The sequence below is a fragment of the Podarcis erhardii genome (assembly GCF_964252035.2).
Source record: "Podarcis erhardii genome assembly, chromosome: 2".
Classification (NCBI taxonomy): domain Eukaryota; kingdom Metazoa; phylum Chordata; class Lepidosauria; order Squamata; family Lacertidae; genus Podarcis; species Podarcis erhardii.
The window spans coordinates 107,438,816-107,464,914 of record NC_138498.1 but is presented as its reverse complement, the minus strand read 5'-3'; the positions used below and the strand labels follow the sequence as shown (position 1 = coordinate 107,464,914).

General features: G+C 51.9%; 1 protein-coding gene across 3 annotated transcripts in view; it reads left to right on the top strand.

Annotated features, from left to right (window-relative positions):
* The window catches only part of BRPF1 (bromodomain and PHD finger containing 1), a 36,424-nt gene extending 10,523 nt beyond the window's left edge, over positions 1 to 25,901 (top strand). The window contains exons 3-15 of one of the 3 annotated variants that reach the window (XM_081852356.1): positions 2,392 to 3,001; positions 6,061 to 7,017; positions 10,995 to 11,193; positions 12,140 to 12,292; positions 13,160 to 13,288; positions 15,693 to 15,999; positions 18,835 to 19,140; positions 19,973 to 20,251; positions 21,370 to 21,517; positions 22,813 to 22,949; positions 23,054 to 23,172; positions 24,675 to 24,829; positions 25,026 to 25,901. In XM_081852356.1, the coding sequence (XP_081708482.1) occupies positions 2,406 to 3,001; positions 6,061 to 7,017; positions 10,995 to 11,193; positions 12,140 to 12,292; positions 13,160 to 13,288; positions 15,693 to 15,999; positions 18,835 to 19,140; positions 19,973 to 20,251; positions 21,370 to 21,517; positions 22,813 to 22,949; positions 23,054 to 23,172; positions 24,675 to 24,829; positions 25,026 to 25,209 (3,669 nt within the window). In that variant the 5' untranslated portion in view covers positions 2,392 to 2,405 and the 3' untranslated portion in view covers positions 25,210 to 25,901. Of the gene's footprint in view, positions 1 to 2,391; positions 3,002 to 6,060; positions 7,018 to 10,994; positions 11,194 to 12,139; positions 12,293 to 13,159; positions 13,307 to 15,692; positions 16,000 to 18,834; positions 19,141 to 19,972; positions 20,252 to 21,369; positions 21,518 to 22,812; positions 22,950 to 23,053; positions 23,173 to 24,674; positions 24,830 to 25,025 lie in introns of all 3 variants that reach the window. The other 2 variants (XM_081852354.1, XM_081852355.1) reach the window with 2 other exon arrangements.
* Positions 25,902 to 26,099: the final 198 nt, after the last annotated feature.

The following is a 26,099-nucleotide window of genomic DNA, read 5'->3' as shown; positions in this document are numbered from 1 at the left end:
TGTTTGCACATTTTTGTGTTTTTATATTGTAAATTGTGATCCTTTGGATGGAGGGCGGTATAGAAAAGTAGTAAACAACAACAACAACAGGTGCAAAGAGTGGTTGGAGGCTGCACACACAGGCAAAGCTTGGGATTTTCATTCCTAGTACAGTCTGATTCCTGTTGTAGAAAGGAAGTCAGTGCAAGCTGGGTTGCCTGACACCTTTCCCATTATTTTTCATTTCCTCTCCAGCTAGGGGACAGCATGGCATGACAGAGGCAATGTGTGAAACAGAGCCTGAGCAAGAAGTGGCAAGTGACAGGCTTTCACTTCACTTTTTGATGTTGCTCTCAGTTGTACAACTGTGGGTAGTATTAAGTCGAGGGCCATTCCATGTTGCTAGCCAGGCTTTCCTTGTCTTAGTTGTCATTCTCTGCAGCTAAGGTAAAGGTAAAGGGACCCCTGACCATTAGATCCAGTCATGGCCGACTCTGGGGTCGCTTTATTGGCCGAGGGAGCCAGCATACAGCTTCTGGGTCATGTGGCCAGCATGACTAAGCCGCTTCTGGCGAACCAGAGCAGCGCACGGAAACGCCGGTATCTTCCCGCCAGAGCGGTACCTATTTATCTACTTGCACTTTGACGTGCTTTCGAACTGCTAGGTTGGCAGGAGCAGGGACCGAGCAACGGGAGCTCACCCCGTCGCGGGGATTCGAACTGCCGACCTTCTGATTGGCAAGCCCTAGGCTCTGTGGTTTAACCCACAGCGCCACCCGCGTCCCTGCAGCTAGTTTACATTAAAAGCTGGGGTGAACAAAAGCCTTCAGCTGGTGCTGAAAAGGAAGAGCATTCTACATTGTGGTGCTTTGCCATCTACCCCACTTCAGAGTGGGCCTTGGAAGGGGGATATGTTCATGGGGAGAAAAAGGTAGCCCTTTAGATACCTGGCTATTCAGAGCTTTAAAGCCGAGAACTAGAAATAGATTGGGGCTGGTCGAGTTGTTTCAGAACTTCTGATACATGTTTCATTCTGCCAGTTGCTGTTAACATTCTAAGCCACTGTATTTCATCCCAGCTGAAATTCCAGAGTAGTCTTCAAGGGCAGTCCAGCATGTAACACATTTCAGTAGCCCACATGGAATGTTACCAGAGCCTGGATAACTGTGGCCCAGCTTGTCTCTTACACAGCTGGGGGGTAGTGGGAGGATACCATGAGTAGTTTGGTTAATGCTAATACCCTCAAACTCTTTCCCGTCCCCGCCACTGCCAGACTCCTGCTGCTTTAAAATTTAGTGGTAGCAGCGTGCCTAGCAGAGAACAGAAAATACAAGTGAGAAGGATCCCTGTCTAGAGGGCTTACAGCCTGCCTTGGATGGCGTGGAGAGAAAAGACGGGAACGGATAATGGGGTAAAAATGGCTTTGAATGTTGCAGGACCTCACAGGCGTGAAGGTCACAAAAAACAAAATACGAAGGGAAGGAAACTGGCCCCATGCCTTAGAAATAGAGGTGGACACAACAGAGACTTGCTACATGGTTGTGGCTTATTGGTGCAGCCAATTGGTGGTATTTTTGGAGCTCCGTGCCTTACCTTTGCAATTTGCATGTTTACCATGCCAAGCACTATTAGAAGTCCCCTGCCGACAATGCTATGTTAGTTGACTCTGTGAGGCTGGAATATAGAGAAGTCAGCTGGCAAGAAAGTGAAGAGGTTCAGGAAAAGCTTTGCTGAAAAAGTGGGCTTTGAGGAGTAATTTGTAGGAGGAGTGGAGAACAGCTAGACCAGGGATGAGAACCTCAAGGCTCTCCAAATGTTCGACTGCAGCTCCCATCAGCTGCAGCCAGCATGGCCGTCTGTCAGGGGATGATGGGAGTTATAGTCCGGCAACATCTTGAGGGCCACAGGTTTCCTGTCCCTGAGCTAGACAGACAGAAAACCGGAACCTCTTCTGCTCCCTGCACAACCAGCAGAAATTCCTTAGATGGGCAGCATCAGGCAGGGTAAGTAGAATAACATCCCACGTCCCTAGTGCCCAGATGGCTGCTGCCCACATTTTTCCTTGCGTGCTTTAGCAATAACCCTGGAGAAAGAGGACGAGGTGTAATACCTGGTTAGGGAAAAGAAGCAGTACAGTTCTGTGCAAAATTTTGCACAACAGTCTCTGATGTGGTTGTCACGTTCGTGCCAGTCTGCCTCTGGGAATTGGCCTGGTCCCCATGTGCATTTTGTGCTAGATCAGTCTGGGAGTGGAGCAGGTCCTGTTACGACGTGCTAGAAGCCTGTTTGCGAAGCTCCTGGCTCCTCCCGGCGCAGGAGTTTTGGGTCGGGGAGGGGGAACAAACCGTTGGTAGGTATCCGGGTGGGGCACCAGACCTGACCTCTCCGCTCTTGGTTCCCCCTTCCCTACAGAGCTAGCAGGCGCCATGGGGGTGGACTTTGATGTGAAGACGTTCTGCCACAACCTGCGGGCCACCAAGCCGCCGTACGAGTGCCCCGTGGACACCTGCCGCAAGATCTACAAGAGCTACAGCGGCATCGAGTACCACCTCTACCACTACGACCATGACAACCCCCCGCCCCCGCAGAGTGCCCCTCTGCGCAAGCACAAGAAGAAGGGCCGGCACGGCCGGGCGGCCAACAAGCAGTCGCCCAGCCCCTCCGAGACCTCGCAGTCGCCGGGCCGAGAGGTCATGACCTACGCGCAGGCCCAGCGCATGGTGGAAGTGGACCTGCACGGCCGCGTGCACCGCATCAGCATCTTCGACAACCTGGACGTGGTGTCCGAGGACGACGAGGCGCCCGAGGAGGTCCCGGAGAACAACAGCAACAAGGAGAACACGGAGACGCCGTCTGTGGCCCCCAAAGCCGGCAAGCATAAGAATAAGGAGAAGCGTAAGGACTCCAACCATCACCACCACAGTGCCTCGGCGGGCAACATGCCCAAGCTCCCAGAGGCCGTGTACCGGGAGCTGGACCAGGACACACCTGACGCCCCTCCTCGCCCCTCCTCGTATTACAGGTACCACCTGTGGGTTGGGGGCACCCTGTGGAGCTGTGGTTCGGAGGGCTTTGCGGGGTCGTGTTTGGGTTTTGATTGTGTCCTATGTAAGCAACTTCAGAGATTCTTCTTCTTCTTATATTATGTGGTATGTTGTTGGCATCCATCTGTCTCGAGAGACAATGGAGTTCGCCTCCTGGGGTGAAGTCAAACCACTAACCCTAACCCTAAACATTGTGATATACTGACCTATCACAATGTCTGAAATAAGGATGGAGCTATGTACAGGCATTGTCCGGCTTCACCGTTTCACCCACATTGTGATTTTTTCATAGCACACACATCATGATTTGCAGTATTTTGTACCGGGTTAAAAAACTATGGAACCGATATCACGATATGGACTTCAAACTTGTTTTGGGCAATGTATCGATATATCACCCAGCCCTGCTGGAAAATCACAGCGCCTGCTGTGACTGCGGAGAGTGGTAACTCATAGCTGCTATCTCGCGTGTTGTTTTTGCTACATTAACAGTATTGAAGTGACCTCCCTGATCTGGTCCAAAGGAAAGCAGAGCAGTATGTTTGACACCAGCGTGGCTGCAGGAGTTGCAGTAAGGAGGTGTATAGGGTGCCATCCAACCGCCTTAGGGACCCCACTCAGGATTTGTGTGGGTTTACTCCATGGGTAGGCAAACCAAGGCCCGGGGGCTGGATCCAGCCCAATCGCCTTCTCAGTCCGGCCCGCAGACAGTCCAGCAATCAGCATGTTTTTACATGAGTAGAATGTGTCTTTTTATTTAAAATGCATGTCTGGGTTATTTGTGGGGCATAGGAATTCATTCATTCCTCCCCCCTTCAAAATAGAGTCTGGCCCCCCACAAGGTCTGAGGGACAGTGGACTGGCCCCCTGCTGAAAACGTTTGCTGACCCCTGGTTTACTCCTTAGCCTTTTCTTCTCCTGATGGTATCCTGCAAGGCAGTGGTGGTTTAGGATCAGAGTTTTCCTTCTCCTAGATGGGCTAGGTGCCCCCTTAAGTGGTGTAGTAAGGGTAAAGGGACCCCTGACCATTAGGTCCAGTCGTGGGCGACTCTGGTGTTGCGGCGCTCATCCCCACCACGGGGATTTGAACCGCCGACCTTCTGATCGGCAAGTCCTAGGCTCTGTGGTTTAACACAGCGCCCTTCTTAAGTGGTATACAATATTATTAATCCTCTCCATCCAAGCTGAGGTTCTCAAATGGGGAGGAGAGCACTTTAAGGAGGTGCTGCTGAGCATTTCTCAGGGGGCCTCTGCACTTCCCTCTCGGAGGGCATCTCTTGGCTGCGCCTTCTTGCAGCTTGGAGACCGAGGCAGCCTGTGTCCCTTGGGCAAAGGAAGAGTTCCTCCCTTCCTAACAGGAGCAAGGGGTTGCACCTCGGGAGGAGAATCTGGAACAGCAGTATTCCTACCCGGTGGCCACAGAATTCCCTGGCATCAGGGGGCAGGGTAGAAAAAAAGTGCTCTTGCCTGGAGAGACGCCTTAACTCCCCAACACCACCTCCCTACCCCTGGCTTTTGAGAGGTACATTATGCCGAAGTTGGAAGACTTTGTCTGATTGCAGCGGTGTTTCACCCAGTCTGGTTCACTCACCTGTAAGTAGTGTGGAGGCTTGCATGAAAGGATTTTCACAGAGTGACGTGATAGGTTTCTCTCCGCACTCCCCAGGTCAAAGAAAAAAAGGGCTTGGATGGCTGTGACCAGAATTCTCAGCATAGAGGAAGAGGGATGGCAAGCAGAGCTCATGCTGGTACTCACCTGATTCTGCCAGGAAGAGAGCACTGAAGCAGCCAGTCGTGGCTCAGTCAGTAGAGCACGAGACTCTTAATCTCAGGGTTGTGGGTTCGAGGCCCACATTGAGGAAAAGATTCCTGCATTGCAAGGGGCTGGCCTAGATGACCCTTGTGGTCCCTTCCAACTCTAGAATTCTCTGCATAAAATGGTGGAAGTGAACAAATGACAAGTGACTCTCAAGGTGGAACAAACTGGCAACACTTAGTATTAAGCTGCCAGTCAAAACCTGTCCTGTTGTGCTCCTGCTTTCAGGCCTAGGGGTAACAGGTCTCCCTCTGTAGGTCAAAGCAACCAAACCTTAATGTTTTTTAAACAGACTATGTAGCTTCACAACTGGGCCAGATGCAGGTCAACACCATAGCTGTCAACCTTCCCTTTTTTTGCGGAAAATTCCCTTATTTCCAGCACCGTTTCCTGCTGCTTCCCGCTGCTATCCCAGATTGTTAGATATCCCGTAGACTGTCCCCGGGACAGGTGAGGCTGCTGATCCCTTATTTTCGAGGCTGCTGATCCCTTATTTTCAAATCTGAAAGTTGACAGCTATGGTCAACACACAAGTTGCAGAGTTAGGCAGTGTAGTTAATTCTTGATTTGAGAAAACGGCACACAGCTCAGCGACACATCCTGACAGGACTAACAGAGCAGTTGCCAGGGCTGATAGTCAACTTCTTTACCCCATCTTAGTCTCCTCCCTCTGCCAGACCTTTCCCAAGCAGCCTCAAACTATGTTGGGGCACCTGCAAAAACTCTTCCGCCCTATGCATCGCCCTGTGTCTCCTTGGAGACAACGAGGGAGAGGAGCTCGTTGCAGCAGGAGAGGCAGATCCCTGGGATTCTCCTGCAGCCTCTTGTTCCCTCTGTGCTTCAGCCTCTGAGTCTGAGCTGCTCCCTGTCACAGGCTCTCCTTGCTCACTAAAGCCTGTTGCTTCTTCAGCATCCAACCATTCCTCCCTCCCATTCTCCCTCGGACCTCTCCTCTGTGTCCCACCACCAATCCCCAGGCTCGGAGCCTTTCTCCTCTGGGGCTTCCCTTGGGGGTGGGGGCGTCTCCCAGCTGGTGCCTCCCACCTCTCCTCATCATCTAGCCAGTCCCTGACATCTGGCACTTAAAGGGCAGGCCCGGGTGGAAAGATGCAAGTCACAGCCAACAACCCTATAGTCGCTGTTCTCAGTTGTAAAGGCGCTCAGTCGTTCCCGGTCACTGAGCTGTGTGCTTTTGTCGCTTTCCTTCCCCGCTCGCCCCAGATACATTGAGAAGTCGGCTGAGGAGCTGGACGAGGAGGTCGAGTACGACATGGACGAGGAGGATTACATCTGGCTAGACATTATGAACGAGCGCCGGAAGACGGAGGGCGTGAGCCCCATCCCCCAGGAGATCTTTGAGTACCTGATGGACCGGCTGGAGAAGGAGTCCTACTTTGAGAGCCACAACAAGGGGGACCCCAACGCCCTGGTGGACGAGGACGCTGTCTGCTGCATCTGCAACGACGGCGAGTGCCAGAACAGCAACGTCATCCTCTTCTGCGACATGTGCAACCTGGCCGTGCACCAGGAGTGCTACGGCGTCCCCTACATCCCCGAAGGCCAGTGGCTGTGCCGCCGCTGCCTGCAGTCCCCCTCGCGGGCCGTGGACTGCGCCCTGTGCCCCAACAAAGGGGGGGCCTTCAAGCAGACGGACGACGGGCGCTGGGCCCACGTGGTGTGCGCCCTCTGGATCCCGGAGGTGTGCTTCGCCAACACGGTCTTCCTGGAGCCCATCGACAGCATCGAGCACATCCCGCCCGCCCGCTGGAAGCTGACCTGCTACATCTGCAAGCAGCGAGGCTCGGGCGCCTGCATCCAGTGCCACAAAGCCAACTGCTACACCGCCTTCCACGTCACCTGCGCCCAGCAGGCTGGGCTCTACATGAAAATGGAGCCCGTCCGCGAGACGGGGGCCAACGGGACCTCCTTCAGCGTCCGCAAGACGGCCTACTGCGACATCCACACGCCGCCTGGCTCCATGCGCCGCCTGCCCGCCCTCTCGCACAGCGAGGGGGAGGAGGAAGAGGAGGAGGAGGAGGACGGGAAAGGCTGGAGCTCGGAGAAAGTGAAGAAGGCCAAGGCCAAGTCCCGGATTAAGATGAAGAAGGCGAGGAAGATCCTGGCCGAGAAGAGAGCGGCTGCGCCGGTGGTTTCGGTGCCCTGCATTCCTCCCCACAGGTAGGGTGCCCTCTCTCCCCCCCCCTCCAGCCGCTCGTTCCACATCCTTAATGAGTTGGAACCACATCACAAAGCGGCGAGGTTGTTGTCTGGGTTACTTGGGGCTTTGCAGGCTGGTCTGTACAGCGCAGGCAAAAAATAATCCCTGGGTTTTTATTATATGTTATTATTTGTATATTTTCCCTATATGTGTAGATCCCAGGGCGGTTCATGGCATGAAAGTACAATATAAAAAAAACACAAAATACATAATAAAATAAGAACAGGAGCAAACCAATAATACCCCACCCATTTAAAGGGGCATCGGATGTCAATCAGTATTTGGGGCGCCTAATCTAGAGGCGTGCTATGTACAAAGTGTCTTGGGCCGCATCCGCTTGAGACCAAAACGTGTTTGGTGCTTTTGAAAGGGCTGCTTTTTTATTTACTACGTTTGCAGTTCGTCTACGTTCAAGGTAGTGTTTTAGCCTCAGAATAACCTGTGGGATAATCTCCAGAGAGGCTGGCCTGTCCAAGGTCGCTGTGCAAGCTCCACATCTGATCAGGGGCTTAAACTGGGCTTTTCTGAGACCCTGCATACATTGCTGGACTCCGGCTCCCATCATCCCTGACCCTTAGCCATGCCGGCTGATGGGAATTGGAGTCCGGCTTTTTCTGGAGGGCCACAGGTTCCCCGTTCGCTTCTCAAGCTACTGCGCACATGTCTCTGTACGAGGGTGCAAGTTATTTTATTTTTTACCATCATGGGAGTTATGTTCAGTAAGTTTGCATGCGACTGTTCAAGATTTAATTTTTTAAAATAATTTAATATATCTTTTTCTGCTAAAGGAGATGCACTTTGGGAATAAGTGGAGAAGGGCTACTGCTAATGTTGCCATGGACAAACATTTCAGGAGTTAGGGGCTGTGCTTTTTTTCTGGGGCTACTCAAGGGTACCTTATATTTCTTTTAAAAAAACACACACTGTTTAGGGGTGTGTATTTATTTTATCCATTTTACGAAAATTCATATACCGCTCCGCCGTCATGAAACCCCTGTTCGGATTACTATCAATAAAACAACAATTTAAAAACATTTTAGAAACTGTCCATAAACAGCACCCCGTTTTTTTAAGCGGTAAGGTGGTGCTCCTCTTTCTTCCGTCCTTTTCAACTCCTCTCTCTGTAAGTAAATAATAATAATAATAATAATAATAATAATAATAATAATAATAATAATAATATGTTATTTAAACCCCGCCCATCTGGCTGAGTTTCCCCAGCCACTCTGGGCGGCTTCCAATCAAGTGTTAAAAGCAACACAGCATCAAATATTAAAAACTTCCCTAAACAGGGCTGCGTTCAGATGTCTTTTAAAGATAAGATAGCTGCTTATTTCCTTCACATCTGGTGGGAGGGCATTCCACAGGGCGGGTGCCACTACCGAGAAGGCCCTCTGTCTGGTTCCCTGTAACCTCACTTCTTTCAATGAGGGCACCACCAAAAGGCCCTCCGAGCTGGACCTCAGTGTCCAGGCAGAACGATGGAGGTGGAGATGCTCCTTCAGGTATACCGGGCTGAGGCCGTTTAGGGCTTTAAAGGTCAGCACCAACACTTTGAATTGTGCTCGGAAACGTACAGAAGATTGTTTATGGCCAAAGAAACTGTTCACCCAACGGTTTGACGACAAGGTCGGGCAGGACTCCATTCTGTGTTCCCTTGGGACCCCGTTTTTGAATTTGTCTCCCCGCTGCGGGCAAAACGGCAAGGCAGCAAATTACGCCAGGCTGAACGTTGCTTTCGCTGCATGGTGAAAAATGCTCTCCTGCTGGACGGCGGTTCTGCGATCCTGTCCGTTGGGAGCAGGAAACAAGCCCGGCAGTGGTGGGTGTTTCCTCCACTGTGTGTCACCACATCCCCGTGGGGGAAAGCCTCCCCCTTGTTGCTTTGCTTGTAGGTTTCTCAAGAGTTACGAGGGCGGCTGCGGCTGTTAACAGAACGCTGGTCTTGATGGATGCCGGTCTGTTTTGCCGACAAGGCAAATCTTTAAATTAATTTGTTGCTGCATACTTCTTGAGCACCTTTTCCAGTGTACAAAATGCTTTCAAATATGCAGAATTCCATCCCACCACAGCTAATGAAACCAGCCTTGTAGCAAAGGCAAATTGCCCGCAGATCTGTACCTTAAGGTTCCTTGGAGGATAAGGCTGTCAATAGCTACAAGCCTTACTGGCTAGATGCTCCCTTCACGTTCGGAAGCAACATGCTTCTGAGTCCCAGTTGCACCAGCAGCTAAGAAAGCTGTTGCCCTGATGTTCTGCTTTGCAGGCTTCCTGTAAGAGAGCCAAACGTGGCGTCGTGGCTGGGGTGTTTGACTAGGAGCTGGGAGGTAAAGGTAAAGGTAAAGGTAAAGGGACCCCTGACCATTAGGTCCAGTCGTGGCCGACTCTGGGGTTGCGGCGCTCATCTCGCTTTATTGGCTGAGGGAGCCAGCGTACAGCTTCCAGGTCATGTTGCCAACATGACTAAGCTGCTTCTGGCCAACCAGAGCAGTGCATGGAAACGCCGTTTACCTACCCGCCGGTGTGGTACCTATTTATCTACTTGCACTTTGACATACTTTCGAACTGCTGGGTTGGCAGGAGCTGGGACCGAGCAATGGGAGCTCATTCCGTAGCGGGGATTCGAACCGCCGACCTTCTGATCGGCGAGCCCTAGGCTCTGTGGTTTAACCCACAGTGCCACCCGCGTCCCTAGGAGCTGGGAGACCAGGGTTCAAATCCCTACTTGGCCGTCAAGCCCGCTGGGTGGCCTTGGGCCAATCACAGCCTCTCAGCTTAACTTAACTCATAGGGTTGATGTGAGGATAAAATGGGGAGGCAGAGAACACCTGTGCCCCCTTGAGCTCTGCGGAGAGGAAAGGTGAGATGTAAATGTCATAATCAATCAATCAATAGAATAACATTACTATTTTCCAGGGCAGGGGCTCCCAGTGGTTCTGTTGCTGCAGCCACCAGCCACTCGTCTTCCTGACTGCAGAGAAGTGCTCTTGTCCCATGCAGGGGCGAAGAGGCAAGTGGCAACTGTGGCTCGGGGTTAAGCAGAGAGACAGTGAATTGGCGGCTTAGGAGAGATTTGAGGCCAGGTCAGATCCAAAAAGTTGTCCACTAAACCTCAGTCATCCCATGTGCATCCTGGCGCTTTAGTTGGCGGTGTGATGTATTCAGGAAAGGAGTTCCACACCACCAGATTCTTGATTTTTTTCACTCTCAGACTTTGGAGGCCAACGATGGGATGCCAAGCAGGCTATTTTAGCCATGGAGAAAGTTGGTGGGTGGATATTGCCCCCTGTTCAGGATCTAACTGGGCGCCACATCCATTTCACAAGCTGCCCCAGGCTTGGGCAAACCAATTTAACCTCATCCTTCACCTAGCTCAGGGCTGTGGGACCTTTGGCCGTCCAGATATTTTGCAGGACTACAACTCCCATCAGCCCCAGGCGTCATAGTTGATGGCGACAGATGATGGGAACTTGTAGTCCAGCAGCGTCAGGAAGGCCAAAGTTTCCCTGCTCGTGACCTAGTTCCTTGGCTGCCCTTCCTCTGGTCTCCTAGCAGTGCACGGATGGACGAATTCTGAAGCAGGGCAGAGTGAAAAGGCCACTGCAGAACTCTCATTCACCAGCAACATAGCAACAATAACATTAGCGCCACATCTCTGACGTTTATAGTTGATGAAAGTGGTGGAAAAGGCTGAGATCTAGCAACATGGCCGAGGCTGCTCCACGACCTTCCAGTTGCGTAGGAGATTTGAACCCAGGTTTCCTTTTCCCCCGTCTCCAAACCCCGCTGTCGGTGTGTTCTGTAATACAGTAACGCCGCTTAACTATTTTCCTTAGGCCTGTGGTATTTTCCTACAGGCCTGTGGAACCGCTGTGCCTCTCTGGCCTTGCGACACGACCGCTTGACCCTCCCCGCTCTGCCCCTTCTCCCCCTGCAGGCTCAGTAAGATCACCAACCGCTTGACCCTCCAGAGGAAGAGCCAGTTCATGCAGAGATTGCACAGCTACTGGACCCTGAAGAGGCAGTCCCGCAATGGAGTGCCCTTGCTGCGCCGGCTCCAAACACACCTGCAGTCGCATAGGAACTGCGAGCCCGGGAGGCCGGCCCCTCCTCCTCCTGTGTCCAAGGCTGAGCAGGTATGTCTTGCCTTGAGGTTGGGGGCCAGGGCGAACGTGTGGGGAGGAGGAAGAGTGGGGCGTGACTGCCAGGTGCCTGCAGGGCCAAGAGCAAGGCCTCTGGTGCCTGGCCACCCGCTTGCCATCGTTTGTTGGACTTGAAGGAGCATGGGGTTGTGCGGGAGAAGCTTAGGCTGATTTCGCGGCAAGGCCGGGCAATGCGCTCCCCAGTTTGCATGCAGGAAGGAAGGCCTCGGCTGCCGCAGCAAGACATGGTGGGTGCAGGGACCTACGGATTTCCTCTGGCCAAGGGCGAAGCTAGCATGAGCTTAACCCATGGGTAAGCAAACTAAGAACTGGGGGCCGGATCTGGCCCAATCGCCTTCTCAATCCGGCCCGCGGACAGTCGAGGAATCAGCGTGTTTTTACATGCATAGAATGTGTCCTTTTATTTAAAATGCATTTCTGGGTTATTTGTGGGGCATAGGAATTCATTCAATTTCTTCCCCAAAATATAGTCCGGCCCCCCACAAGGTCTGAGGGACAGTGGACCGGCCCCCTACTGAAAAAGTTTGCTGACCCCTGGCTTAACCCAAAAGGACCAGCTTAGCATGCAAAAAGTCCCAGGCTCACTGGGCAGGCGGGAGGGTGGAAAGCCCTCTTCCATGACCATAGAGTTGCCGCCATTCAGGGTAGACAGTCCATGCAGGGCGCTCTGACTCTGTGCAAGGCAGCTCCGTGCATCTTCCTTCCTTCTGCCAGGAGGGAGAGAGAAGGCACCGGGCCTCCTCTTGCAACCCTGCCAAAGGGGTCTCTGCCCTCGCCGTGCCCCGTTCCGCTCTGGCATTTGCCACTGCCCCCCCTCCCCTCAGCTCCTGGCAGCAACCCAGGGCGGAGCCAGCTGCCGCTCTTCTTTCGAGAGCCGTGGAAACCTGGCAGGGGGCAGGGATGCCCCTTCCTCTCATAGACTCTGATGTTCCTGCAGCGAGATAACACAGAGGATAAGAACTGGGCCCTGAAAGAGCAGCTGAAATCCTGGCAGCGCCTCCGCCACGACCTGGAACGAGCGCGCTTGCTGGTGGAGTTAATACGCAAGCGGGAGAAGCTCAAGAGAGAGACGGTAACCGCGGCGGGAAAGGGAGATTGGGGCGTCCTTTTCTGGGGAGGGGAGGGAGGGAGACACGCTTGGCACGGACTGGCGAGAGGGAAGCGTTGGACCTCTGCAATGTAGCCAAGCGGCATGACAAGAGGGGAGCACAGGGCTTTCCTAGGGGAGTTGCAGGATGGGGTGGTAGAACCTTTCCTGAAGGGGTTGTCTGAGGGGTGTTTGGGGAGGAGGTGTCAAGCTTCTCCAGATAATAATAATTGTATTATTTATACGCCACTCATCTGGCTGGGTTGCTCCAGGCACTCTGGGCAGCTCCCAACGAAATATAAAAAAATGCAACAAAACATCAGCCGTTAAAAACTTCCTGTGCAGATGTGACTTGTCGGCTCTAGTGCGAATTCTGCTCCCCTCTTGTTCGTGCCTAGTTCCCGTTGTCCCCAGAGCTCGCTCCCAGGCCGTGTTCCGACATGGCAGGAGCGAAGCAGCGCCAGGATTGCCCATGATGCACCTCTGCATTCCCCGGGAGGAGTGGGGGGGGTGGTAAGGGTGTATTACAGCAGCGTATTAGGGGGTTCCACAAGATCCACAATGGCAGGCCAACGGTCGCCCCATAAGTGAAATTCTCTTACAGCGCAGAGTTTGAGGGGGACTCCCAACTTCTAGCAAGCCCCAACCAGCACAGCCGGTGGTCAGCGACTTGGTGGGGTGGGTGGGGAGTTGTAGCACCTGGAGGGTCACCGGTTGCCCCTCCCCCCAGCCCCTCTGCCCTGGGAGCTGGTGCTTTCTAACCCCATGCTACTTCAGAGGTCCCCGGCTGAGGCGCAGCGGACTGTCCCAGGGACCCGAGAGCTCAGTGTCTCCTCCCGCTCTGTGTTTCAGATCAAAATGCAGCAGGTGGCCCTTGAGATGCAGCTGACCCCTTTCCTCATCCTCCTGCGCCGGACGCTGGAGCAGCTCCAGGAGAAGGACACGGGCAACATCTTCAGCCAGCCGGTCCCGCTGTCTGAGGTAACAGAACTCTACGAAGTAAGAACCCCTCCACCCCCAATTTATACTTTGCTCTGTTCCCATCCAGCCCTGGCGCTGGGCCTGTCCTGTCCTGTGCCCCCAACAACCCCGACCCTTCCTTCGCACGCCCACAGGGTTGGGCCGTTGTATGTGCGAAAGGCACCAGAGGCCCCGCTGGCTGGGCAAGTAGCTCAAATGTACTATGGTCCAAAGCTTCCTGACAGGGTTAGACGCCGTTTCCAGGCCTGGCGTCAGTAGATGGCCTCCTTGCACCTCCGTGCTCTGGGACGGCCCGCTGCTGGCACCTGCCCTGGGCCCTCTTTTTCAAAACAAAACAAAACCACCCCCGCCCACTCCAGTTGGCCGCCATCTTTGTTTTTGGTAACAAATGAGAAGGTAAATTCTAACGCCACCGTGAGAGGGGTGGGTTGCAGTCACTGTCACCACCGAAAATTGCTTCGGGAATTGTCCGTTTTGCAGGGTGAGGAGTGGAGGGAGGCCGGTGTGTTGAGTCACCCAGGTCGCCAAGATAAAAGCCCCGAGGGTTTCCCGTGAAGGTGCAGGGAGGGGGTTACAGGTTGGCAATTTGACAAGGGCCGTCTAGACTCAAGCTGGACTGTTCTATTCCTTTTGATTTTGTATGGGGTTATGTGACTTCTCTTATAGAAGAGGATATATTTGCCCTACAGGCTGGTCACCACCAGGGGAAATAATGACACCATTGCCCAGCTAGATGTGGCCAGACCGCTTTTAGAGCTTCTACACACACTCAAACTGGAGATAGAGGTTCGCAAAGTCCTCGTTCTGGTCATGCAGAAGGCAGTGAACGAGTTCAAGTCTCACTGTTGCTTGTTTAAGTAGGACCAAGTCATGGTTTAGCGTTACATTCCTAACGTGGCCGGTCCTTCATACTTTTCCTCTGAAAGCCGTGCTGCTATCTAAGGTCAATGCATCATTCGTTTTAAGGAATTAAGAAGATCGGAGTACAGATCTTTGTTGTTTTTAATTTCAATAAATACAGAAAGTAGAAAAGCTACGAAGGAGCAAAACTCAGCCTTCAAGGGATACAGTGGTGCCTCGCAAGACGAACGCCTCGCAAGACGGAAAACCCGCTAGACGAAAGGGTTTTCCGTTTTGGAGGCGCTTCGCAAAACGAATTTCCCTATGGGCTTGCTTCGCAAGACGAAAATGTCTTGCGAGTTCCTGCGGGTTTTTTTTCCTCCCCCCCTTTTCTAAGCCGCTAAGCCGCTTATCAGCTGATCCGATAATCCGCTAAGCCGCTAAAAGGCGCTAATAGCGCTAATCCGCTAAGCCGTCAGTGGGCTTGCTTCGCGAGACGAAAAAACCGCTAGACAAAGAGAATCGCGGAACGGATTCTTTTCGTCTTGCGAGGCACCACTGTACATTGTCTTCATCAGAAAGAGGGAACAATTCAGTCCAGATTTAGATTCTGCTTCTAGGTTGGGCAATTGGGAAGGCAAAAATACGCAAAATCAGCACCACTCCATCAAAGTGAATTATCTACTCTGCAGCCAAAGTGGTTTTTTGTTGTTGTTTTTAAAGTTTCATTTTACATTTCCCTTCTGACTGTTGATGAAAAACAAGTTGTTTGAATAGATCACTGCAAATAGCTTACTGAAAATGTCTGGTTATCAGCCCCCTTTTTTTGCGGACACTCTCTTATTTTATTTTTTTACTGACCCACCTCTTAGCAGTACAAACTTACCATCAGACCAGGCTTGCTCTATTCCGTCCAGTACAGCATAATTATATTAAAACACCCTGTTTTTCTGTCACACGGCTTTGTTATATATGGGAGGAGGATGCAGGAACTGTCTTTGCCTAGGAAGAGGAAGAGGTTTGTCCCCAGCCCTTAGTCAGGGTGGTGCCGGGCCTGGCAATAGGGTTTTTGGAGAACCTCCTGTGATGCAGAGAGAGTTGTATGTTGAGATTGAGGCCTATTGAGAAAGGAAATTGAGAGGTAATAGGTGGGGTAACCAGGTATGGCGAGGAAGACTGCAGGCAGACATTTTTAGGGGACTTGCAGCACATGCAGAGGAGCAGAAGTTGGGAACAAGGTCCCAAACCTCTGCCAGCTTTGCTTTTGCTTCCCCTTGCAAGCCACCCGCCTTTCTAAATGTTCGCTCTTCTTTTTTCGGAAGGTGGGGGTGGGAGAACGCCGTTCATGGACCCTTCGGGGAGGGTGCCCGACTTTGTGTGCCCGCGCTGAATGGCAGTGCCCCTTTCTCCGTGGGGAAATTGCTCCAGATTGGGCGAGAGGCTTTCGGGACTGCTTCTAACTTTTGTTTCGTCTTCTCTTGGAGCAGGGAATCCCCCACCCCGGGGCGGCGCTCTCCCCCATCTCTTAGCCATTCTGCTCTCTCTCTCTCTCTGCCCGCTGCAGGTCCCTGACTACCTGGACCACATCAAGAAGCCGATGGACTTCTACACCATGAAGCAGAAGCTGGAGGGCTATCGCTACCTGAACCTGGACGAGTTCGAAGAGGACTTCAACCTGATCGTCAGCAACTGCTTGAAGTACAACGCCAAAGACACCATCTTCTACCGGGCAGCCATCCGCTTGCGGGAGCAAGGGGATGCCGTGCTGCGGCAGGCGCGCCGGCAAGCGGAGAAGATGGGCATCGACTTCGAGACGGGCATGCACTTCCCCATGGCCGCGGACGAGGCCCCTCTGCGAAGCACCGAGAACGGTCGGTATAAGAAACATCCTCGGCTAATGCCCAGAGATTAGGATGGTGGCTGCCCGGGTAGGGGAAGGAGTGCCAGAGCTGAAAGCTGCCTGGGCAGAAGCTAGCATTGACTCGGATTAGATCCACCGGGAAGAAAGGGGTGTCTGAAGAGAAAGCCCCTGCCTTCTCTCCCCAGTGAGGTTGCATCCGTTGCCGAGATGCCTTTATCGCAAAGCACAAAAAGGGTTTTGTGGGAGGGCTGGAGCTTCTGGCAGTGTTGGCTGCCTGCCCTAAGGACATGTAGAGGGAGGGACCCGGCTGGTACCATCTGAGCTGCTGCGATTTTAGAAAGAGGCAGGCCTCCTGGGGAGGAAGTGTGGCGAAAGGAGGGGCTGAGCAAGGAGAGCCTCACAGAGGAAGATGGAAGTGGTCCGAGTGCGAGAGGAGGGGTCACAGGGGTCACAGGCTAACCAAAGGAGACTTTTCCAGAGCTGCAGGGGCTAAGAAAGTGGGAGCTTGGGCCAAAACTTCCCCTTTGCAGCAGCCCACCAGCTTTCAAAAATTGCGGTTTGGTATATTGACAAGCTGCCAGAGGTGGCTTGCAGAATTTCAACTACTAGAATCCCTCTTGGCAACTTTCCTCTTCCTCTCCCGTGCAGGAAAAGCCCCAAGACAAGAGGTTGCCTAGTGGCATTTGGCTCACTTCTTTCTTCCTTTTACGGGGCACAAGCAGTAAACAATGCTCCAATGTGTATCTAGGCCAACAAACAAGGGGGTGGGGGTGGGATTCATTTTCCTCCAGGAAGGAAAACGTTGTGATGTGCTTTCTTTAAACAAACCATCCTCCAGCGGTCTCTCCTCTCTCCCATCTATCCTCTCACCCAGCAACTTACAATTACCCTGAGCCTCTACGGTTGTTTGTTTGCTACCTTGGCTTTTAGCCAAAAGGACCCTATGTTGTCTTGAATCCTTTTAGCACTGAGCCCTTTGTATTATAGGTTAGACTCAAGAAACTGCCCTCCTCTTTGCTTTGTGACAAAGAGGATGCAAAGATGATGATGATGATAATTTATTTATACCCCACCCATCCGGCTAGGTTTCCCCAGCCACTCTGTGCGGCTCCCAACAGATTAAAAACTGAATAAAACATCAAACTTTAAAAATTTCCCTAAACAGGGCTGCCTTCAGATGTCTTCTAAAAGTCAGATAGTTGTTTATCTCCTTGACATCTGAGGGCTTCTTTAAGAGCTGTTGGTACTGGTCTTGTCTTTCGGTCTTTAACACCCCTGTCTGAAAGATCTCTTTGGTCTGTCCCCTAAAGGAAGTATGCAGACGACCGTGTTTTTCATAAATATCTTCATTGTTTGTTTGCTTTTAAATGGCAATATTTAAATTATTCCTTTTTTCAAGAATTACGGACCAGTCTATTTCCAGTCCATATCAGTTTCAGCCTTTCCTAACACCCCAGATGTTGATGGACTACAACTCCCATCATCCCTGGCCATTGGCCATGCATGCTGGGACTGTTGGGACTTGGAGCCCAAAACATCTGAAAAGCACCGGGCTGAGGAAGGCTGGTTTTCATGTGTTCAGCAGTAAATTCCTTCCTTCCCATCTCCATGCAGATCTGCATTTTTTAAAAAAAGATCCCTATCAACACGTGTACTTCAGATGTAGCTTTGAATGCATTTTCTCACACACTATTCTAAACATATTTTGTCTCAAAGGGACATATTTCTACATGTATTTATTTATTTATTTTAAAAAGCACTTTTATCTGTATCTTGGTACTTTTTCAAGTCGAGAACTGTGCTGCAAAATTCATAAAAGTGCAAAATCTGAAGGATCTAGTCAGATCTGCACATCAGAGAGGTTAACCACCAAAGTCTGGTATATCTGTTCCTTACAACTTCATATGTTCCTCACTTTTCCACATCATTGAAACTATTGGTGAGGCTTTCACCATGCCTTAAGATATTGGCAGCCAGGAGCCAGATAAGAATTATGTATGGGGCAGTGGTGGGTAGCTACAGTCCACAGCGGCCATCCTTATAGCTAGGCTGTTAACAGTTGGACTCGCTCATGCCAGAGTGCCCCAGAGACAGATGGTCCAACAAGCTACCGTATTTTTTGCTCTATAAGACTCACTTTTTCCCTCCTAAAAAGTAAGGGGAAATGTGTGTGCGTCTTAAGGAGCGAATGCAGGCTGCGCAGCTATCCCAGAAGCCAGAACAGCAAGAGGGATTGCTGCCTTCACTATGCAGCGATCCCTCTTGCTGTTCTGGCTTCTGAGATTCAGAATCTTTTTTTTCCTTGTTTTCCTCCTCCAAAAACTAGGTGCGTCTTATGGTCTGGTGCGTCTTATAGAGCGAAAAATACGGTACTTTTCCATGTGCTTGGCTGCTGGAGAGGAGGAGGAAACCGAACACATCTTAAGATTTATAATCAGAAATCTGGAACCTAACAAACTTCCAACAAAAGGAGGCAGGGATAGAAGCTACTTCAATTCCCAAGGATTTGAAATGCACTTAAAACTGCATGCATATGGAATTGTGGAAGGCAACCACCCTTATCCATGATACTTTCCTGCTCTCCGTTTTGCCCCCTTTTAGGGACTGAGATGCTGCATAACAATGTCAGGCCTGGAGAACCTGTGGTCCTCTAGCTGTTGTCCCACCCCAATTCCCAATATCCCTGACCGCAGGGGCTGATGGGAGTTGTAGTCCTGTAATGGCCAGAGAACTACAGGTTCCCCCATCCCTGCCTCCTTTCTTTGCCTTCCGGGTTCTGGTCTCTCCTGGGTCCATCGGCGGAAGCCTCCTTCTTATCCTGGGCTTTGTTTCCTTGTTGGCGCAGATGAGGAGCGGATGCTGCTGTCTGAGAAGCAGAAGCACCTGCCCCTGGAAGACCAGCTGGGCCTGCTGGTGGAACGCCTGGCCGAGGTGAGCGCCGGGAAGCAGAGCGTGGGCCGCTGCCGGCGGGCCAAGATGATCAAGAAGGAGATTGCGGCCTTGCGGCGCAAACTGGCGCACCAGCGGGAGTCGGGGAGGGATGGGCACGGCCCCCTGACCCGCATCATCCTGCCGGCCCATAACCCCTGCGAGAAGGACACGCAAACCGACAGTGCCGCCGAGGAGAGCAGCAGCCAGGAGACCGGCAAAGGTGGGTGGCAGGGCCTGGGACCGCATGGAGCAGCCAGTTCCCAGCCAGCCAGGGGTTGCTTGTACCACAAGCAGGGTCCTCCACGAGTGGGAGGGGCTTGGCCAGGGGAGCAGTGCAGCACCTCCTCCTCATGAGGATTCCCAGAAAATATTGCACTTCAGTTGATGATCTCTCGGGTCTGTGGAAAGGGGCACGGCAAGCAGACCTGGGCTGAGGTTCAAGGTATAACACCTAGGGCTGGGCGATATCTTGTTTTCATCATGATACAGTGGTACCTCAGGTTACATATGCTTCAGGTTACATACGCTTCAGGTTACAGACTCCGCTAATCCAGAAATAGTACCTCGGGTTCAGAACTTTGCTTCAGGATGAGAACAGAAATCACGCCACGGCGGCAGGAGACCCCATTAGCTAAAGTGGTGCTTTAGGTTAAGAACAGTTTCAGGTTAAGAACGGACCTCCGGAACGAATTAAGTACTTAACCCGAGGTACCACTATATTGGGCTTGCCAATCAGAAGGTTGGCGGTTTGAATCCTTGCGACGGGCTGAGCTCCCATTACTCTGTCCCTTCTCCTGTCAACCTAGCAGTTCGAAAGCACATCAGTGCAAGTAGATAAATAGGTACCGCTGTGACAGGAAGGTAAATGGTGTTTCCCTTCTGTTCAGCAGCTGCTGTGGGTGACTCCCATCACACTAGAGGGGGCTGCTCAGTGTATAGGGGGAGCAATCCCTTCGAATGAACCCATTCAGCTTCCAAGGACGGGCGGTGGGGATACTGAAGGGAAGTGCTCATGTTCATCTTCTGAGTAATATCACTGCTTGCCCTTCCAGGCCTTGGCCCCAACTCATCCTCCACGCCTGCGCATGAAGTCGGCAGGAGAACGTCGGTGCTTTTCTCCAAGAAGAACCCCAAAACGGCCGGGCCCCCGAAGCGTCCAGGGCGCCCGCCCAAGAACCGCGACAGCCAACTGGCTCCGGGTCACGGGAACAGCCCCGTGGGCCCCCCTCAGCTGCCAATCATGGTGTCCCGGCGGCCGCGCAAGAGGAGCCCGCGGCCCAGCTCCACCTCGGACAGCGACAGCGACAAATCGGCAGATGACGCTCCAATTGGTGAGTGAGGAATGGGGCCAAGCTGAGATAGTGTGTGGTGTTGGGATGCGTCCGGGGAGACGGGGGCATTTGGCAGGCCCCCAGCTGACTCCAGCCACCGGCCGGCAGCCGGTCGAACTCTGGTTTCCCTTGGAACAGCATCAAACAGCGACACAAACCTCAGAAACCTTTAGAGACTTGAGCACGCTCTAATCAGCAGAGTGAATAACTCTTCACAACAGAAGTGGCGGACAGAAGCATATGCAAGCGTTTATTCAGCATTAGAACAGGACAAAGAAAACATGTCTGCTCCCTTTCGTGTCCAAGCAAAAAGCAGCACAGGCAAAAGCTATATACAATGGAAGTTCCCAGCAGACTGTGCTGGAAGTAAACAGACATGTGACATACAACAACTCCACATGCCTGTTCTAAAGGTGGAATGGAACTATATCCTAACACATGGACGGTCTTCTTTCCACAAGTCCCCTGTTACGAGTGTAGATACTTAGATTGGAAGGGAGGTGTGATTTGCCTCAAACTTGGCATATGTGCAAGGAAGGAATTAAATAACGCAAGCCGTTTTTGTTAGATTGCGCCCTGCAGGTTTCATTCAGTGCCACATAAAGTGGCCACAGTTTGATACGAGAGTATTGCCTGTGTCAAGTTAGCATCTTGTCCCAGTTAACAAAGTGGTAAAAGTAATGTCAGCGGTGAAAAGAGAGGGGCTGGGTCTTCTGGGAAGCCGATGGGGCACAGAGGCTGAAAGTATATGCACCGAAAGATATAAAAAACATGACGGAGGAACAGGGGAGGGGACAGAATAGATAAAAAGAAAAGCTTGTAATGCAGTGTTTCCAAACTTGGGTCTCCAGCTGTTTTCGGACTACAGTTCCCATCATCCTTGACCAATGAGCTTGCTATGTAGGGATGATGGGAGTTGTAGTCCAAAAACAGCTGGAGACCCAAGTTTGGGAAACACTGCTGTAATGGATCCATCTGTGCTTGAATCCAGCTTTCACAAATTGTAGTGTAACGGTTGGCCAGGTAGAAAGCCATTGCATTTGTCAGCTGGAGAATTCAGTTATAGGCATTATATCGGAGCCTGTTGTGATTTGCCATCCCCTCCCCACCCTCTGCAGACCTGCCGGCCAACGGCTTCAGCAGCGGCAATCAGCCGGTCAAGAAGAGCTTCCTAGTTTATCGCAATGACTACAACCTTCCACGCAGCAGCTCTGAATCTGAGTCCAGCAGCACAACCAGCAGCAGCGCCGCCTCGGACCGTACCAGGTACCAGGAGATCCTTCCCATTGCATGCAGTGGTGAAGCTGGGCCTCTTTCATCTCTTAGCCTAGGTGCACAGTGCAGAATAATGGATAGTCACAGGCCAGGCAGTTTCCCAGGTGGCAAGTGTGAACTTTGTAAACTGCCCTTCCAGTTTTGAAGGGAATCTTGTCAGACACATGCACCACCATGCCACAAGGTCTTAGCACAACCGCTCGCCGGGTATACATTGATATGTTCCGGATAATGGTGGGCCAAACGCAGAAGAACTGTGCCACAAGAAAATGGCTGATTTAGCAAAAGTAGTGGCTTTGACAAGGTTCTAGGCACTAGTCATTGTGGTGTAGTGGTTAAGACAGTGTGGTGTAGTGGTTAAGAGCGGTGGTCTCGTAATCTGGGGAACCGGGTTCACTTCTCCGCTCGTCCACATGCAGCTTCTGGGTGACCTTGGGCCAGTCACACTTCCGTGAAGTCTCTCAGCCCCACTCACCTCACAGAGTGTTTGTTGTGGGGGAGGAAGGGAAAGGAGAATGTGAGCCGCTTTGAGACTCCTTCGGGTAGTGATAAAGCGGGATATCAAATCCAAACTCTTCTTCTTCTTCTTCATGGCCATGCATCAGGCACTGTTTCAAATGAAGCAGTGTACACAACACACCTTTCAATGCTGCTTGCGTTGTATGCCTCTATAAAAAGAAATTTACGCACATTTCAAAGCTATGAGCGACTAGTAGTCAAGTTGCCTGCATGCTGTTTCCAGTATCTGGATGGCCGCGGCAAGAAACCGGATGTGGGATTAGGTAGGCATGTGGTCTGCTCCACGAGGGCTTCTCTGACGTATGCCGCAATGAGAGGCTGAGGACATTTTCCTCACTTGCCATGCTTGCCCAAAGTTCTAGTGGCGAGATCAATCCTGGCATCGAACGCAAGAGGTTCCTGCAGTACAGTCATATCTCGGGTTGAAGTAGCTTCGGGATGAGTATTTTCGAGTTGCTCTCTGCAGCGACCCAGAAGTAATGGAGCGTGTTACGTTTGGGTTTCGCCGCTCGCGCATGCGCAGACGCTCAAAATGACGTCATGCGCATGCGCAGAGGCACAGACATGGGTTGCGTTCGCTTCAGGATGTGAACGGGGCTCCGGAACGGATCCCGTTTGCACCAGAGGTACCACTGTACATCCTTCTTGGACTTCCCAGGGAACGGGTCTCATTCCTTCCCCCTTCCGCATTTAATGCGGAGGTAGCAGTCACCCAGGCTTCTGCAGAACATGGAAAGTTATCGCTGCTTCTGCTTCCTCCCATTTAGCACAACTCCTTCCAAACAAGGCAGAGGGAAGCCCTCTTTCTCCCGCGTCAATTTCCCGGAGGACAGCAGCGAAGACACGTCGGGAACAGAAAATGAGTCCTACTCAGTGGGAACCGGCCGAGGGGTGGGCCATGGCAGTGAGTATTCGGGGCAGCGTTTCCTCTGCTTTCCTCTCTGGAGATGGGGCTGGTGAGAAGGATGGCAATTACACCCTCTCCCCTCTCGTTCTGTCTTTCTGCAGTGGTGCGGAAGAGCATCAGCCGATCGGCCGGCTGGCTGTCTGAGGATGAGGACTCTCCTCTGGATGCCCTGGACCTGGTGTGGGCCAAGTGCAGGGGTTACCCCTCTTATCCGGCACTGGTGGGTTTGATGAGCACGCCTACATACGCACTGAGGAGGGCAACTGGAAACCTTAGTAGGGGTGATGCACCTTTTGAAACAATAGTAGAAAATGAGGTTATGAACCAAGCAAAGCTTCAACGACAGGTCTTGTGAAACAGGAAGTTTATGCAGAATAGAAAATGCTACTTAGTGTAGAAACCAACAGAAACACAATATTCAGTTGTTTTTTAATGAACTTTTCTAATTCTTGCGGAGAAAAAAGAGGGTAATTTTGTGTGTATAAGAGAGAGAAAAAACTCTGACTCCCATCAGCCCCAGCCGACATGGCCAATAGTCAGGGGTGATGGGAGTTGTAGTCCAGCAACATCTGGATGAGCAAGGGTCCCCCAGCTTCTGCCTTACTACCTTCTGTCAGTGCTTTTTTTGTTGAAATTTGAACTCAAGATTTCAGCCTCCACATCCTTAAACCCTAAGCTGTGCAACCATACAACCAGTTTGTTAGCAATGATATACAGTGGTGCCCCGCAAGACGAACGCCTCGCAAGATGGAAAACCCGCTAGACGAAAGGGTTTTCCGTTTTGGAGGTGCTTCACAAAACGAATTTCCCTATGGGCTTGCTTCGCAAGACGAAATGTCTTGCGAGTTCCTGCGGGTTTTTTCCCCTTTCCCCCCCTTTTCCTAAGCTACTAAGCCGCTTATCAGCTGATCCGCTGATAAGCCGCTTAACAGCTGATCCGCTAAAAGCCGCTAAACCGCTAATAGCGCTAATCCGCTAAGCTATCAATGGGCTTGCTTCGCAAGACGAAAAAACCGCTATACGAAGAGCCTCACGGAACGGATTAATTTCGTCTTGCGAGGCACCACTGTAGATGGACTACTTGCCTAATCAGTACCTTTTAGCATAAGCCTGGTGTTAACGGAGACATTAAATGGTTGTTGCATTAGTAATTTATTCTAAACGCAACAGTTAAGTTTTAAGATTGCACACTTCTCTAATGTCTCATCATGTTACTACGCACGACACAGAGCCTTTGAAATGTTTCTTCAATACCCATAAAAGACAGAAACCTGTTTTAAGGGGAGAAGGGGCAGGAAGAATTGCGGACAGCAAAGGTTTTGGGGGAATCCCAGTTCTGTGACTGCCAGCAGCATACGTGTGCAATTGCGAGCGGTGAACAACTCCGGCTGTGTAACGTGTAAAGGCCATATTGGTCCTTAAAGCCTCAATGCTGAGTTGCCCAATCTGTTTACTTGTCACATTTCCATCTCCTCCAAGCAGCTCAGGGCAGTCAATTTGCATGCTGTGCGGGTTAGGCTGAAATATAGACTTGCACATGGCCAGCTGGTGAGTTTCACAGTTAAACTGGGGCTTGAACCTGGGAGTTTCCCCACTCCAGCACTCTACATAGCAGCCTTTCCTTGTCTGGTGTGTGTGTGTGTGTTCACGCTCAACGATTTCTCTATTGCAACATCTGTGAAGTTGCATTTCTCTTGATGTCTGATCTTCCCCTGTTGGCAGATCATTGACCCCAAGATGCCACGGGAAGGGATGTTCCACCATGGCGTCCCTATCCCCGTACCCCCCTTGGAGGTGCTGAAGCTGGGAGAGCAGATGACTCAGGAAGCCCGGGAGCATCTCTACCTGGTCCTCTTCTTCGACAACAAGCGTACCTGGTAAGGGCCCACGACGGAAGTTTGCAGAGATGGGGGGCTGTCATGTCTGGACCGAAACCTGGTGGATAAAGTTGGGGGGTCTGCCCCATACCAAGAAAGGATGAGGGGGGCAAGACTTGGGAGAACGTGGAAGCCCTCTCCCTCCAGGGGTGGCAAGCACCCCTAGTGACTTTGGGTCGCTCCGTTTCCTTTGCAGGCAGTGGTTGCCCCGCACCAAACTCGTGCCCCTGGGTGTGAACCAGGACCTGGACAAGGAGAAGATGCTGGAGGGCCGCAAGTCCAACATCCGCAAGTCTGTCCAGATCGCCTACCACCGGGCCATGCAGCACCGCAACAAGGTGCAAGGGGAGCAGAGCAGCGACTCCAGCGAGAGCGACTGACCCTTACCGGGGCTCCCGCCCAGGCTGCTCGCTCGGTGCAGCTGGACTGTACGGGAGGAGAGGGGAGCAGGGAGCTCCAGCCTCGAGAAGCCCGGGCCCTTGGTGGCCAGGCTGCGGGAGCTTGCGTAGAGCAACCAACGGCCCCTCCAGTGTGCTGAGCACACCCACAGAGCACTGTGCCCTCCGTGTGGGCAAGCCTACCTCTTGTGCCAGCCTGCCGTTCCTTCTTCCATGCCTGGAATTGCCCTGACCAGCTGCGTGAGCGACACCCAGCTGCCTGTATAGCTCCCAAGGACAATACCCCACTGTCTGGGTCCTGAGGTCCCCTGGGCCTTTGTAAAATACTGTACAATAGTGGGAGAATGTAAATTATTTGGGCTGCTCCATAAACACTCACCAACACACAGACCCTGGCCCCTCCTTTCCCTGCATCATAGTACCTGCCCTGGTCCATTAGCCTTTCCTCGGCCCAGTCCTTCCGACACTCTGCAGAGCAGGGCCGCTGTCTTCTCACTCGCACATTTTGATACTATAGCTTTTTGGAACCTGGCTCTGCCTGATCCCACCCCCCCTTGCCCTGTAGGCCCCCGGCTCTTCTTTCTGCTGCAGCCGGGTGGGCATTTGTACTTGTATTTATTTTGGAGGAAGAAGATCTCTATCAATTCTTAGAAAATAAAATGGCTCTTTTGGAACCAACGGTGTCTGTTTTCTCTTACTTACTTACTTACTTACTTACTTACTTACTTACCAGAAGAGATGAGGGAAAGAGTTTTGCTTTTACATGTTCTCCTGCCTCCTGCCTTTTCTATACTTTTGTCCATTCTTGATCTGAAAGCATGGAGTTGTGTAGCTGCAGATTCAACTCTACTGCCAGGGTAAAAACACCACTG